At 39.2% G+C, this 14,139-nt stretch overlaps 1 protein-coding gene across 2 annotated transcripts in view; it reads left to right on the forward strand.

Annotated features, from left to right (window-relative positions):
* Window positions 1-14,139, forward strand: part of Grb10 (growth factor receptor bound protein 10) — a 107,538-nt gene that overhangs the window by 46,322 nt on the left and 47,077 nt on the right. For both annotated transcript variants that reach the window (XM_021211301.1, XM_029544995.1), the window contains exon 2: window positions 3,464-3,542. Coding sequence is in view for 1 of the 2 variants with exons in the window: in XM_029544995.1 (XP_029400855.1) it covers window positions 3,464-3,542 (79 nt within the window). In the remaining variant the exon portion in view is untranslated. The remainder of the gene's footprint in view (window positions 1-3,463; window positions 3,543-14,139) is intronic.

The following is a 14,139-nucleotide window of genomic DNA, read 5'->3' on the forward strand; positions in this document are numbered from 1 at the left end:
TTCTTGGCTTCTTATAGAGACAGAAGTCTTAATTTTAAAGGGTGGTTTGTTTTTTTTTTCAATCTGGGATTTTACAAACACATGCAGTTCTCAGTGAGATTTCATGAGTACATCACATTTAAGCAGTTGCTTGAGACAACATGAGTGTTGCCAGATGAAGTAGAAAATATCCCAGGAAGCTGTAGATAAGCTACAGATAATGTTTACAGTAAGCACTATGTAATATTTGGTTGTATACTTATACCAAATAATTTTCTGTCTGGATCACAGATTTAACTGGGCATGCTGTATTTCGAAGTCTACTTTATACTATTTGCCTTAGTTCTGTTTGCAAGCTGCTTGTCTTTTAAGTAGGTGCGTCCATGTAGCCCAGTGTGCTTGTGATGTCTGAGGTTTCTCAGGGGAAATGCTGTGCTGAATGCATGAGGGGTCTCAGACTTGAGTGTTCATAGGCCACAGCCAGGTGCTGTCAGGTACAGCCATGTCTGTGCTGAGGGGATATATTTAAGTACAATTGTATGAGATCTGGATCCGTCTCCTGGAAAGGAGGGATTTGAATACCTTGGTATATGCTTCCCAGTGTTCTTGTGAACTCCTTCCAAGCTAGTGGTCTGATAGCAGTATTTCCATTGGTGGTACTACTCATTCAAGGACATATTTCAGATGAGACACCTTAATATTTCAAATAAACCTTAAAATTAAAGCCATGCCATGGGTATATTTTGAGAAATGTATTCTTTGGCAATTTTGTCATTGTACAAACATAGAATGTAGCTATACAATGCTAACTGCTTGAGGTCTCTGCATGCTTGGGTTGTATGGTATAGCCACTGTTAGATATACAACCTGTATGAATGAAGCTATGTGCTCTATGACTTTTTAAAATCTGTGTTAAATCTTTCCTGGCTCAGAAATTTGCTTGGAAGAAAATGACTAAGCTGTTCATGTAAAAGAAGTGAGAAAGGAAATACTCTGCTGATGATAAAACCTGTTGGCAGGCTCTGTGAGTGGAAAATGCAGGGTGTCAGCCCCAAAGCAGACAGATGTGCTAAACTGATGAGTAGGGAGCTGAGAAGGATGGGGGTGGGGATGAGTAGGTGGGTGCTCTCATGCGCGGGTGTGCAAGCGCGAACAGGAATTAATGTGTACCCAGCAACCTAGAGCAAAAGGAAGGACTGGGTGACAAATAGTGCTGTAGTTTGCAAGTGATTTGTTGCCCGAAGGCTCTTGTTAAGGGTTTGCTCTTCTAGGTGACACCATTGGGAGGTAGTGGAACCTTCTGGAGGTCAAGCCTAGGGAGAGATGGTGGGGACCTGCCTTTGAGAGGAGCCCCTTCTTTGTCTCTGGCTCTCTTTTTCCACTTTCCTGAAAGTCTTGGCTGGGAGGTGAGCAGGTTACCATGGACTCCCTGCTGTTGCCACCTGGCATCTCTAGATGTCCAGAAGCCATGGGGCCAACCAGTTGTGAACTGAACCTATAAAATGGAGTCAAATTAAACCTTTTCCCATAATAAGTGTTATCTTGGGTGTTTGATATAGTAACAGAAAACTAGCAAATACAATTTGGTTGGGTAATATCTGTGAAATTTCTCTACCTACCGATCACCAAAATAAATGTCAGATATATAAAAGAGTAGTTCATCGAGTCAGAAAGAAAATTAAAGTAAAATTGAAGTAGACTTAATTTTTTTCTCAGTAGAAAGAAAAACAATTCTCAAGATGAAAGTAAATGGTCAGTCTGTGGAATTGCAGCCCAACTTGAGCAAGAACTCAAGCGTACCATGCTTACTTTGAGATACACTTCTGAGATTTGCTCAGTGAGTTTAATAGAGTAGCAAACTTCATATTGAAAACATGAGTTTGGCTCTACTTCAACGAAGAAACATGTGTAAGCAAAGATCAAAGAGAAACTTACAGAAATTTAGGAAAATGAGGCCAGTATGACTTCTCTGTTTTACACCCCCTTTCCTACTCATATTGTTGGAGTTGCGACAGTCCTAGTCTGTAGGCAACTTGATACCTATGGTCAAGTCCCAAGAAACTCAGCAACCCCTGCAGTGCTCCATTTCCTGTTGTGAGTAATGAGACACTGCCAACTGGGTAAACCATGGTGGGTTTTGTGTTTGTTGGTAGTCCATAGGATCACAGACTGAAGCGTTTCTGCTACCTAACCATTTCAGTTTAGTTGTTTAAATCCATGGGGGCATGATCAAAAGCATAAAAAGCCAACTGTATATTCTGAAATATTCTTGACACTAACAGAGTAAGAATCTCATGCTGTAGCAGTTTGGTGTGCTGGGAACAATGGATAGGTACAAGGTTGCTATTAATCAGTTGTAGATGATTTTCCCTCAGTCTATGACTGTTCTGCTTAATAAGTTTTTGACATTATCATTGTGTAATATGCATTCAACAGACATTTTGAGTTTTAAACTTGGATCATTTCCTAGACTAATGCTGTGTCGTATGGTGCTGTCTTGCTATGCTGGGTAGTGGATATGAGCCACAGTTCCTGCTGAGTCTCTGGGTCAAGAGAAACAATAAGTGCTCTGTAGTGATCCATGTCTCAGGTGCAATGTGGAGTTGGTTGGATATGTCCAGTGCACGTATCACCTCAGACATTGTTCATTTATGTTGAATCTACTGGGATATGATCACACTGCAATTAAAGTGGAATCTGTGCCCTGCTTATGACTATATATTAAGTAGACTTAAATGAACATTATGTGCTTTTGGCACAGTTCAAAACCTAATTACAGAAGTAGTACATGTGTTTTCAAAATGTTCACAGAATTTACAGATTTATAAGAGATTGTTGACATCTGACTACCAAGAGTTAATCACTGCTCTTTTTTGTAAGCATATGGATATATAAAGTAGCATATTTCTACCCATATTTTAATGTTTCTTTCACCATCTTGAGGTATTTCTATGAAGATACTTTTCTCAAATTATATATGTGCTGTTTTAATTTTTGCCTAAGACTTACTTTGTCCTCATTCAGCATGCTGCTGAGTTCCCTGTCCTTTGCAAGGAGTTCTTTATGATCCCTGTCTGGATGTCTCTGGCCCAGGAAGGCCAGCATTGGATACTAGCAGCTCTAGAAAGTGTGTGTGCTCCACTGAGTGTTGATTGTTGACATTCATTGCCTGAACTGAGCATTCGACAGCTGTCCTTTTTAATTAATCAAGAGAATGCTAAAACAAAAATAAAAAAAACAGCTCTAACTCCCTTGACAACTGATTACAATTTGCCACGATTGCTTTGCCTTCCACAGCACTTTTTCAACTGTCGCTTAAAACTATATATTAAAAAAAAATTTTAAGGTATAAATTGGAAGGGAAGAAGGGGCAGAGCACGAGGAACCAGGCAGTTACGACACCTCCATTCACTCTGTTGTCTCTCTCTCTCTCTCTCTCTCTCTCTCTCTCTCTCTCTCTCTCTCTCTCTCTCTCTCTTTTTAGGACAAAGTGGGGCAGTCAACGTCCAAACCCGAAAACCTAGCTAAGTCTGGGTTTTCGCCACAACAAAGAAGCCAACCAGGTAAGAACAACCTAATCTTACAAGTGCTCAAGAACTTCGTAGTTGTTTTTGGTACCCATGAGGTTCCCCATAGATAGGAAAATGTGAAGGTGACCGAGTCTTTATTACACAGTGTACTAAAACTCAGAGACTATGCTCATCCTCCCATGCACAGGACATCTGCTACAATGCTTTATCATCCCTGATACAGTGTGACACTGTTGGAACACCTGTCACACTGTGTTGTTTAGGGAGGCAATGGCACAGAAAAAAAATCTGTGTGTTTAATACAATTAGAGTTTTTCCAAGTATTTTTGATTTGTACTTGGTTAAACCTATAATTGTAAATCCTAGGGATACAGAAACCCAATTGTATTTTCTAAAATGTTCCTGGCATTAATAGAATAAAACTCTAGCATCTTCCTTTTCTCTTAAGGTCAAAAGATCTAAAATACATAAAATTATATATTTTTTAAGTCTTATTTTTTATTTATATATATGGGTGTTCTATTTGTATGCCTGTACAACAGAAGAGAGCATCAAATCCCATTATTGTGGTTGGGAGCCACCATGTGGTTGCTGGGAATTGAACTCAGGACCTCTAGAAGAGAAGCCACTGCTCTTAACTGCTGAGCCATCTCTCCATCCCTATATATTTTCTTTGGATGAGCAAACTTCAGTGAGTCAAAGGTTAAATTCTGTTTTGTGTGAGTTATCTGGGATTCACTTCCCACTGGATTCTGCAGAAAGGCAACTCGCCATTGCCTATTGAGGTCCCTCTCCAGAGGATCCTCTCTTTTAACTTTGGGGTCCTTTTGCCCAGGGAACTACTGAATTTTCTTTTGAATAACTCCACAGCGAAATTTTGTGCATTTGGGCCTTTTCGTGTTTTTCAGCTATGCTAGTTTTGCATGTATATACTCTTGGAAGAGAGAGATATTCTCTCTTCCCTTTTCTCATTTCCTCTATACTGTTGGATTTCTGAGAGCATCACTGAGGGGAAGAAGGAAATGTCTCTATATGAATGTGAAGGTAATTTGGTAAATTAGATCTAATAAATGGAAAATTTCATCAAGAATGAAGAATCTGATCCTGACGTGAAACCGGGGGAATGCACACAGCCCTTTGTTGGGCTGCTGGTGAGTGTAAGTCCAAGAAGTCATAGGGTTTTGAGCAGATAGGCATTAAATTAATCATATTTTTTAATTGTTTCTTGAAAAAGAAGAGGATATTTAGCAAAAAATAAATGCTGAGGTGTATCATGTAATTAAATAAGTGTTTTCTCAAGCATTAGGTAGCTCATAAAAGAGACATCGTGTGTTGCAGACAAACGCAGGTTCACACTTCAGAACATTTTCAAATAATAAGTATAATATATTTGATATAAGATATAGATATAAGATGTAAGTACAAGAGTACATGTTTGTTCGGACAGATTTGAATTTTAACTCAGTACAGCCTACCACTGACAAATGATCTCATGGAAGTTGAGATATTCCAGGTCTTATCTGGAATTCTCAAGAACTTATCTGTTTTCCTTTGTCTTTACATTCTACTCTCAACTACTCAGATAGTAGGTAGAGTTGGCTTCCTGTGAGTTCTTTTTGCTTCTCTTATGAGGTATGCAGCAGCCAGTGGAAGATTCGACTTTGATGTGTCACCTGAAATAAGACTTAAAGGGAAAAGGATCACATGTTTTCCTATGAAATGCCTATTACCTTCAGAGTTCTGACCCTCAAGTACACCTGTGACATTGGCTTCCCTTAGTCCTCCTCTTCATATAGCATGTAAAGCCAGAGAACCAAAGAAAAGCCTGGTAGTGTAGCCACAGAACCAACAAGAACAAATAGAGATTAGTCCAAAGTAATAAAGCCAAAGAAGGTCTAAAGGGAAGAAATAGATGTTCTAACACACCATGAGACTGATAACCAATTGGGCACAGCAGATGTCCAATAGTCTGATTTACTTTCAAAGCACTGAGGCAAAGGTAACTGTCTAGAATTTTATACCAATGTATCCTTTCTAGTAGGACACAATGAAACTTTTCCAAGCAATTCTTCAGAAAACAAGTTACTGGCAAGCTTTGTTGAGAGAAGGATTCAGGGCTGGGCAAGCACAAATGAGTATAGAGCTCTTGCTTATTGGGCATATGCCCAGGGTTTTATTTTATTTCTCATATTGAAAAAGGCTGTCCAAAGTGTTACTTCAGGAAAGGGGAATGGGAGCATTCAGGGAAACACAGCAAGCAGGAAACAGTGCAGTGGAGAGAAACTAGTATGATATTGTCAGTGCGGTACCATGAAGATAGTTGAAACAGGGACAAAGTGAACACCATGTACACAGATTTCAGAAGTCTTCAGGGAGTATGAGTCAAACCTGAAGAGAATCTAGTTAGGAAAAGTAAAATGTGGAAAAATTTGTGAAAAGGTAAACTTGATTATGCATTTGAAAATATTAAATTCAGCTAAAAGTTGACTATACTTACTAAAAGAACATATATATCGATAATTACTGAGCAGAAAAAATTGAGAATATTTTTTTTTGTTTAAAAAAATCAAATAATGCCATATAGAAAAAGAAGAAAAAATAAGACAGGAAAGGAAAAATGAAGTCCTATAGAACATACAAGATAGTAGGATAATCATAAGCATACCCATAACAGTATTCACAGACTCACATTCAAGGTTCACCTCAACCCTTACACCCACAGGACACTCTAGTCTTCTCTAAACCTGTGTAGCTTTTCGGAAAAGTTGACCATATATGGGAAGTTGCAGTAAATTTTAAGCAATCCATTTCACGCAAGCCTCGTTCTTTGACCTAGTGTGATTAAATCAAATGTCAAAACAAAACTCGTAACATGTTTGTAGAAACTTTAAAACAAACTCTTATTTCACTCATGGCCTACACAAGAAATCATGCTGGAAATGCTAGTCGTTTAGAATGGAATAAGCCTGAGTGCATCGCAGCGAGAAAGTGTGTCTGCACGCTGCTCAAGTGCTGTATAGAATGTAACCTCTGTGTTCCACAAAGGAGGATTACTGAAGCTAGAAGAACGTATATAAGTCTGAGAAGTTCCAAAGAAAGCTATTACAAAAGTCAAAATAGGAACTCATTGAAACAAAAGTAGATCAGTAGACAACAATGAAAGCAAAGCTAGTCTTTTGTGTTAATAAATAGTTATATCACGGTACACAGACTTGTATGAAAGTAAACCATATTAGTAGAGGTTGGAGTTTTAGAAAGAAGAAAATCTTGAGCGGTGAATGTGAAAATATAGATAAATAATTGCAACAGTCTAAAAGCATATCTGTTCTTGAAATAGACAAATTTTTTGTGTATGTGCGATGCTGGGTATTGAACCCTAGGGTCCCAGGCATACTAGGCAAGTGCTCTACCAGTGAGCTGAAACCCAACACCAGAAACAAAAAACTCTTAAATAGCTCTGGGGGAACAGGAATCAGTGATCAAGACTCCTTCCTTCAATAACACGTACAGAGTTTGCAGATGAATATTACAAAATTTTGAAGGAACACATATGATCTGTCTATGCAGACTGTTTCAGAGAGAAACAGGCACAAGGACACACGTACTAGAAGCATATTTATAAGTATATGTGAAATAGTGCTAGAAGCCAAAATTATTGGCCTGTTTCATATTTTAACACTTTTTAAAATCTAAATAACTCACTAATTGATCAAATTCTTTAGTTTATTCTTTAGAAGTATTACACCCAAGTTGGAGTTAACTATACAAGATGGTTTATCAACATAAGCTAGGGATGGATACAGAGAGCATGTTACAATATTAAAGAAAAAATGAAAGAAATCTGTCTTTTATTTGAATAACAAGAATAAACTAGAAGTGAGAGTCTTCATGCTTTCGGACTAAGACCTCTTTACTAAGACATCCTGTAACCCTATAGAACAGTACAAGTAGATCTGCATTTCCGTATATAAACCAAACAACATAAGACACTAATGGTACTATAGCCCCCTCCCCGATGATGAGAGTGAACAGTGCATGTAACATGTATAGTATTATTCTCTTTTATTAAAAAACAAACAAACAAACATACAAACTTTAGTTCTTGTAAATAGAAAAGACATTGTCACATAGAAAAGGTAGCAAAGAGCTTGGACAGGCAATTTGCAGAAACATCAAGCATGCTGTCTTCCTTCTGATTCTGGACATTCATTTCACACTAAAACTAAGGAAACCAACTGAGTGGAAATCAAGGAAGCCGATGCTCTGAGGAAGGTTTCAGGGAATACAAGGGCACAGTCCCTCTTTCAAGTGTGTCCAAGTGCAGTGTTCATCTTCCCTTTTGGCACACACACAGCACTTGGGAGTCTATGGTGAGCAGTCCTGGGTGTACAGCTCTCTGGCCGTGCAGTACAGAGGCCGTTCCCTTCCTGGGAGAAAGGGGGTCAGTTTGTCTCCAGGCAATCATGAAGCCCCATAGTAACCTTCAGGGTGCCTTCCTAGTGCTTTCCCCAAACCAGCATCCTCTTGTCCTCACATCCAGAACCAAATTCAGCGTATAAGGTTCTTGGGCTATTTGGCTGACTGGGACAAAGACACTATGTTGTTCCTTCTTACTTCCTTAATTTCTGATAAGGACTTTAGGATTAAAAATATGTGGGACCCAGAGTTGCCAGTTCCTTATGAGGAACCTAATGTATAGAATAAAAGATTAGCTGTGCCTTTCCTTGACCCTTACTTCTCTCTGGCAAAGAGGATTTGTCGTTCCTGTTTGGTTATCTCATTCCTAACATAAGCTGCTTATTTTTATGTGGCAGTTGCTAAAAACACTCCATGTATTTCTTAGCTGCACCAACAGAAAGGGCTACACTTTACTTCAAAATTGGCTCATTTTCTAATATTTAAAACTACTCTAACAATTTTTAAGAAAAACCTCTTAGGGAAAGTATATAAAATTAAATTTGTCATTCTAACCATCTCAAGTATATAATTCAGTGCTGCTCTTTTTATTCACAGTGTTGTACAACCATCATCAATATCTATTTCTAAGACTTTCTTAGCACTCCAGCAGAAACTCTGAGCCAATTAAGCAATAAATCCTCCTACCTCTTATAACCTCTAGCCCATGTACTATCTTTCTGAATTTTAAGGTTAGTCTACGTTCACTTATAGCCTCATATCTTTTATTACTAAATAATATTCTGGCATGTTGACCTCATTCATCTGTAGATGGATGATTATTCAGTTTGCTTCTACCTTTGGCTTTTGTGGCCATTAGCATGTGAGTCTAAATCTCTAGATTTCAAGTTTCATGGGCATATACTTAAGGGTGGAATTGCCGGAATTTTCCTCACTTCTTCCCTAATGCCTAACACCTTTGTTAGAGTCAGGATGTTAAAAAGTGAGTGAATCATCTCTAGTTCTTTTCCCACCAAATCACTAGTGTCTACATTCCTTCTGCATATGGAAAATTAAATAGTTCTTGCCATACCAGATAATGACACTTTTACATCATGGTGATTGTTCTGGTATCAGATAACATGAGGAATTATAAATTCTTAGATTTGTCATGACTTCTTGGCTGTCAGCTACCTGTGTGTTTCTGTGACTTCTCTGTTCTAAAAAATAAGTTCTCTAAGCTAGTAAGAACTTGTGATTTGTGGTTTAGTTCATCGACTCCATCTCGAAGTCCTATGAAGTAGAAGTGTTACTAGGGTCATATTTATAGGGAGGAAACAGGCCAGAGTTAGAAGTAATGTCCAGAGCCCACCATTTTGTGAGTGCCACAGTTAGACTTGAACCCAGGCTGGTGGGCTCCATTCTCTGAACCGTCTGTCACTCTGTTCTTTCTGGTCTCCATGTTAGAACTTGTTCCTTATCTGAGTCCACTACTGCTTTCCTTAATTTTTGATTCTTGAGATTTCTCTGTGGCTCACAGTAAGATTTTGACCATGAGCTTCTTCTGAGCCACAGAGAAGATGTCTCCCATCCCTGCTGTCACCTCTACACAGTGAACAGTGTACTCCCATTAATTGTGCCTCTTCCTTCCTTCCCACTTTTAAGATCATTTATCCTCATAAGGAAGATTGGGACAAACAGGTATTGGAGTTTGCATTCTCTTGTCTTTGGCTAGTGTCAAGCAGCCGACCTCTTCCTCCTGGTCCTTATTTGGAGCAAAATTGATAAAAAGCATTGTCATCTGTTGCCATTTCTCAAGTCTTAGCTGTTCTGGGCCTTGCTCTGCAGCTGCTCTGCCAGTTCATGGCACTCCTTTGAGCAGATGATTGGGCTCCATTAGCGTTTCATGTCTCCTTCAGCTGTCAGGATACTCGAAGTTTAGCCAAGCAACAGTTCCTGTTCCCCTGGCAGGTTTACTTTTTATTCTGCTTGCTTACTGGGAAGTTCTTCTGTGACTTCTATTCATGCATCCCTTCTTCCTCTATGATACAAGTATCTGTTGTTTACCAAGACCATGTGAAGAACAGGGATGCAGCAGTGAGCTTCACACTATTCTAACTTACCAATCATATAATGTGGATCATTTTGTCCAATAAAGTCCCTTTCAAGTGGAACAGAGAACAATTTAGAAATAAGTAATTCTTTCATTTAATTATAATCAGTGATGAAACAATATCTTCAAGTCTCTTCTAAACTAGAGGCCATTTGGAATTGCTGTCTTGAGAAACACTAGAGGAGGGCCTCAGATCACTTCTTTTAGACTAGCTAATGTTTACTCTAGAGTGAAGTCTTTCTCAAAGATACTGGTGCATGCTGGTCTGCAGTGAGTCTTCACAGAGAAGACATTTCAGTGGAGTTAAGCACTGTTAGCAGAGATGACCAATCAGTAGCTATTAGAGTCTAGCATCTGCTAACTACCTCATTTTCTGCTTTACCACACATGTGGCTGGCCACTCAAGCTACTTTGACTCTAGATTCAACTTTTACTTTATACTCTAGAAGTCTTTGATTTAATACTTCTACAAGATGAAGTTAGCTCACAGGTCCTTAACTCATCTACCTTTTTTGGCTATCTTTTTAAATAGTATATACTTTCATGCCAAATAACTGGAATTTTGTTGCACAACTCATAGCTTCTTTTGGGGTAGTGAATGACTTCATCCTGGCTACTAATGTAAGGATAATGGAAAGAGTTGGCCTTTGTCTACCTCATGTTCCACCCTGTTGCACTTTTCTTAGGAATGGAAGAGTGGAGATGTAGCTAACCACAGAGTTTGGCAACTCTTAACTTCCTGAAAGACTGTAGCTTGATTAAGTTAACCACCATTTAGTACCTACTGTGTGCCAGACCCCACTGTTAGGTGATGAGGCAAAAATGAAAGAACTTAGTTCCAGTCATCTAGAAATTCAAGTTTAATGACAAGGGGAGATAGAAGATTGAAATCCATGTCAGGTAAGAAAGGAACTAAAGAAAGTAATTAACATGTAATAAGGTAATGTGTCCAACTTTTGACTTAGGTGATATATTGTTTACTCTTTATCATAAAATACCATAACCAAAAGCTGCTTACAGACCACTTTATTTTGGGTTATGGTTCCAGAAGGGAGTCCATAATGATGGGAGGAGGCATAGCCGCAGTCAGTCAGAGCAGGAAGCTGGCTGATCAAATTTCCATGAAAACTCAAGAAGCAGAATGATCATTTTAACCAAACATAGGAAGCAAAGAAGGAGCCAGAAGTGAGCTGAGGCTATAAACCCCTAAAGCCTACCCCCCCCCCCCAGTGATGAGATTCCTCCAGTAAGGCTACACTTCCCAATGGTTCTGTTACTCTCCAAATGGTATAACCATCTGGGAACCAAGTGGGAGGCATTTCTCTTTCAAATAGGCCATAGGTCATTTGTTAGTCTCCATTGGGGTAATTGAATGACTCAGTCCCACTTCTCTACCTGGAAAAAAGAAGTAGAAGAATGAAGACTTGACTGGTTTGGTAGGAATATTAGAAATAGCTAGAAAAATAGCCTGATCTGTGACATGTGCCACGTAGACATGGCACCTTGTAGGTACAGAGAAAATAACAGCTCAGTTTTGTCCTTGTCATTACTAATTACAACCTTTCAGAGAAGGGCAGAAGTAAAAAACATTTTTTCCAGTCTGCATCTAGCTTATGAGGTCTGAGGTCTGTATGGCACTTGTTCTACCAGGATACACATCTGTCACACTCTGACGAGAGCCTTTGCACCTGAGTCAATTCTTTAAGAAGGTGCTGCTTGATGGGCAGTGTTGGCGCACACCTTTAATCCCAGCACTTGGGAGGCAGAGGCAGACAGATTTCTGAGTTCGAGGCCAGCCTGGTCTACAGAGTGAGTTCCAGGACAGCCAGGGCTATACAGAGAAACCCTGTCTCAGATAAATAAATAAATAAACAAACAAACAAACAAGCCTAGGTGCTGCTTAAGGCCATGTATTTATTTTTCATAACATAAAAACTGTTATGAAAAGAGCAAGCATTCATTTAGTAACTGTCATAATCCCTTCAGGCTACCACAAGCCAGTCCCACAGCTGGGTGGCATATAAGTAACAGAGATGTACTACACTCACCTCTGCAGACTGGAAGTCTGAGATGGAGGCCTCTGCAAATGCAGCGCCTTCCTCATTACTGCCTTCTGGCTGTGTGTGCTCCTTGTAGGACGGGCAAATGTACCTAATCCTATTCCTAATACAAAGCCCGCCTGACCTAATCACTCACCAGAGGTCCCACCCACCAACACCATAGAAGCTGGCTCTAGTACCATTCAGACCTTAGCAGGAACTCAGTTCTAGGATTCCCTTAGCCAAGCCCTAGAGAGTGGGATTCATACCTCCAAGTGCATTCCAAGAACATGTTGCAAACATGAACCCTAAGTAATCCTGCACTTTGGGCATATTAGGAGATGGCTCTGGGTGTTCTATTCTACACAGCCCTGGTCTGACCTGCTATGCTGGTGCTGCTGCAGTCCAGTCTGTGTTCTAGAAGCCAGCTTTTGTCTCCTGGGCTTTTTGGTTCTGGGCTTTCCTGGGATGGCTTTCAGCCTCTGATGCCTTAACACTGAGACTCTTCTGAGAGCCGAGTGCCCTTTCTACGACTGCCTTGCCTGTAAACAGAGGTGGAGTCAACTTCTCTCTCTTAAGCACTGAGCAGACCCATGCTGGGAGGATTGCTGGCCTCTGGAGTATGTTTATAGACCAAGAACTTCACTCTGCCAAGAATCCTTTCATCTGAGGATACAAGCCTGCTGTACCTTCCCACTTCCCCCTAAGCTGAAGCCAAAAAACATCCCTTCTTGAGCCGTCCCCTTTCAGTTGGGAGTCCATGCTCACATTCCTACAGAACCCTGATAGGTGCCACTTAACCTGGAGCAGGTTTTAACTTCATAGATGGAATTACTTCTCCAAAAGTTATATCCCTGCCACTTTCTATTTAGCACTATAACTCTTCCAGTGCTTGTTGAGTAAGTCTTCATTATGCTTGGTGGCACGGTTTTGTTTGTTTGTTTGTTTGTTTGTTTGTTTGTTTGTTTTTAATGACATAAGCATTACACATATTGATAGGTACCATGTGATGTTTTAGTGCATGTATACACTGTATAATGTTCAAGTCAGGATAAACATATTCTTCTCAAATAATTAATCTTTGTGGTAAGCATTTAAAAATATGAAATGCTTTATGAATAGTATAGAGACATGGAGCTTGTCTATTTTAACATCTATATCCCAGTACCTTAAAAGAGGTTGGATAGGTAGCTTGTACTCACTTAAATATGTGTTGAATGAGGCAGCATTGGGTAGGCGAATAGATTTTGAATTTATGGAGTTAAGTTCTTGAGTGTACAGTGCTTCTATTTAATATGATGGTAAATATTTCTTAGTGTCTCATTTGGTTTTAAAATATTGACTCTTTGAGAGCTCAATGCCCATGAGTGACAGACTTTTGGGTCATAACCTTGAGTTTCCTTTTTCGAGTTCAGTATTCTAAGACTAATATTTTTAGGGTTGATGGAAAATGGAAACCTCTAAAGTGACAAGTTATTTATATAGTTTCTTGTACCCAGGCATCTGCCTGATTTGTGATGTAATAGAAAAAGTAGAAATTGAAATTAGAAGGTTAAAAAGAAACAGTTTAAATTGGAAGACTTGAGAGATACAGTTTATCTTTGGTCTTTTTGGAATTTTATTTTGTAGATTGTACATACATACAAGGTATCTTCTAAAAGTAAAAATAGAAATTGCATGGTTGTATCTGTGCTTTTGTAATTTGCAGCTCAGGTCTTTGCTTCTCATTTGGCAGGGTGAAACATTTTGGTAGTGGAAAATTCCTTTTCTATGTTGTATGGGTCTTTGGTGCAGAATCCAAGTCACCTTAAAGAACTGGAAAGAGACTTAGTAATGTCCAGGTGCTTCCTTGAACACTGTGAGAAGATACTATAAAATCCAAGGAAGGACACTTTACTATGGGACACTTATTGAACACTGGGTGCCAGTTCTTTAGTTTTAATGAATGGAATTATTGAGTAAAATAAGTAGCTTTCCTTATTTTTTTTAAATGAAATTATTTACAGTTCCCTAAAACATAGTTTTAAAAATAAATCTCAGCCGGGCGTGGTGGCGCACACCTTTAATCCCAGCACTCAGGAAG

Source organism: Mus pahari, chromosome 13 (assembly GCF_900095145.1).
Source record: "Mus pahari chromosome 13, PAHARI_EIJ_v1.1, whole genome shotgun sequence".
Classification (NCBI taxonomy): Eukaryota; Metazoa; Chordata; class Mammalia; order Rodentia; family Muridae; genus Mus; species Mus pahari.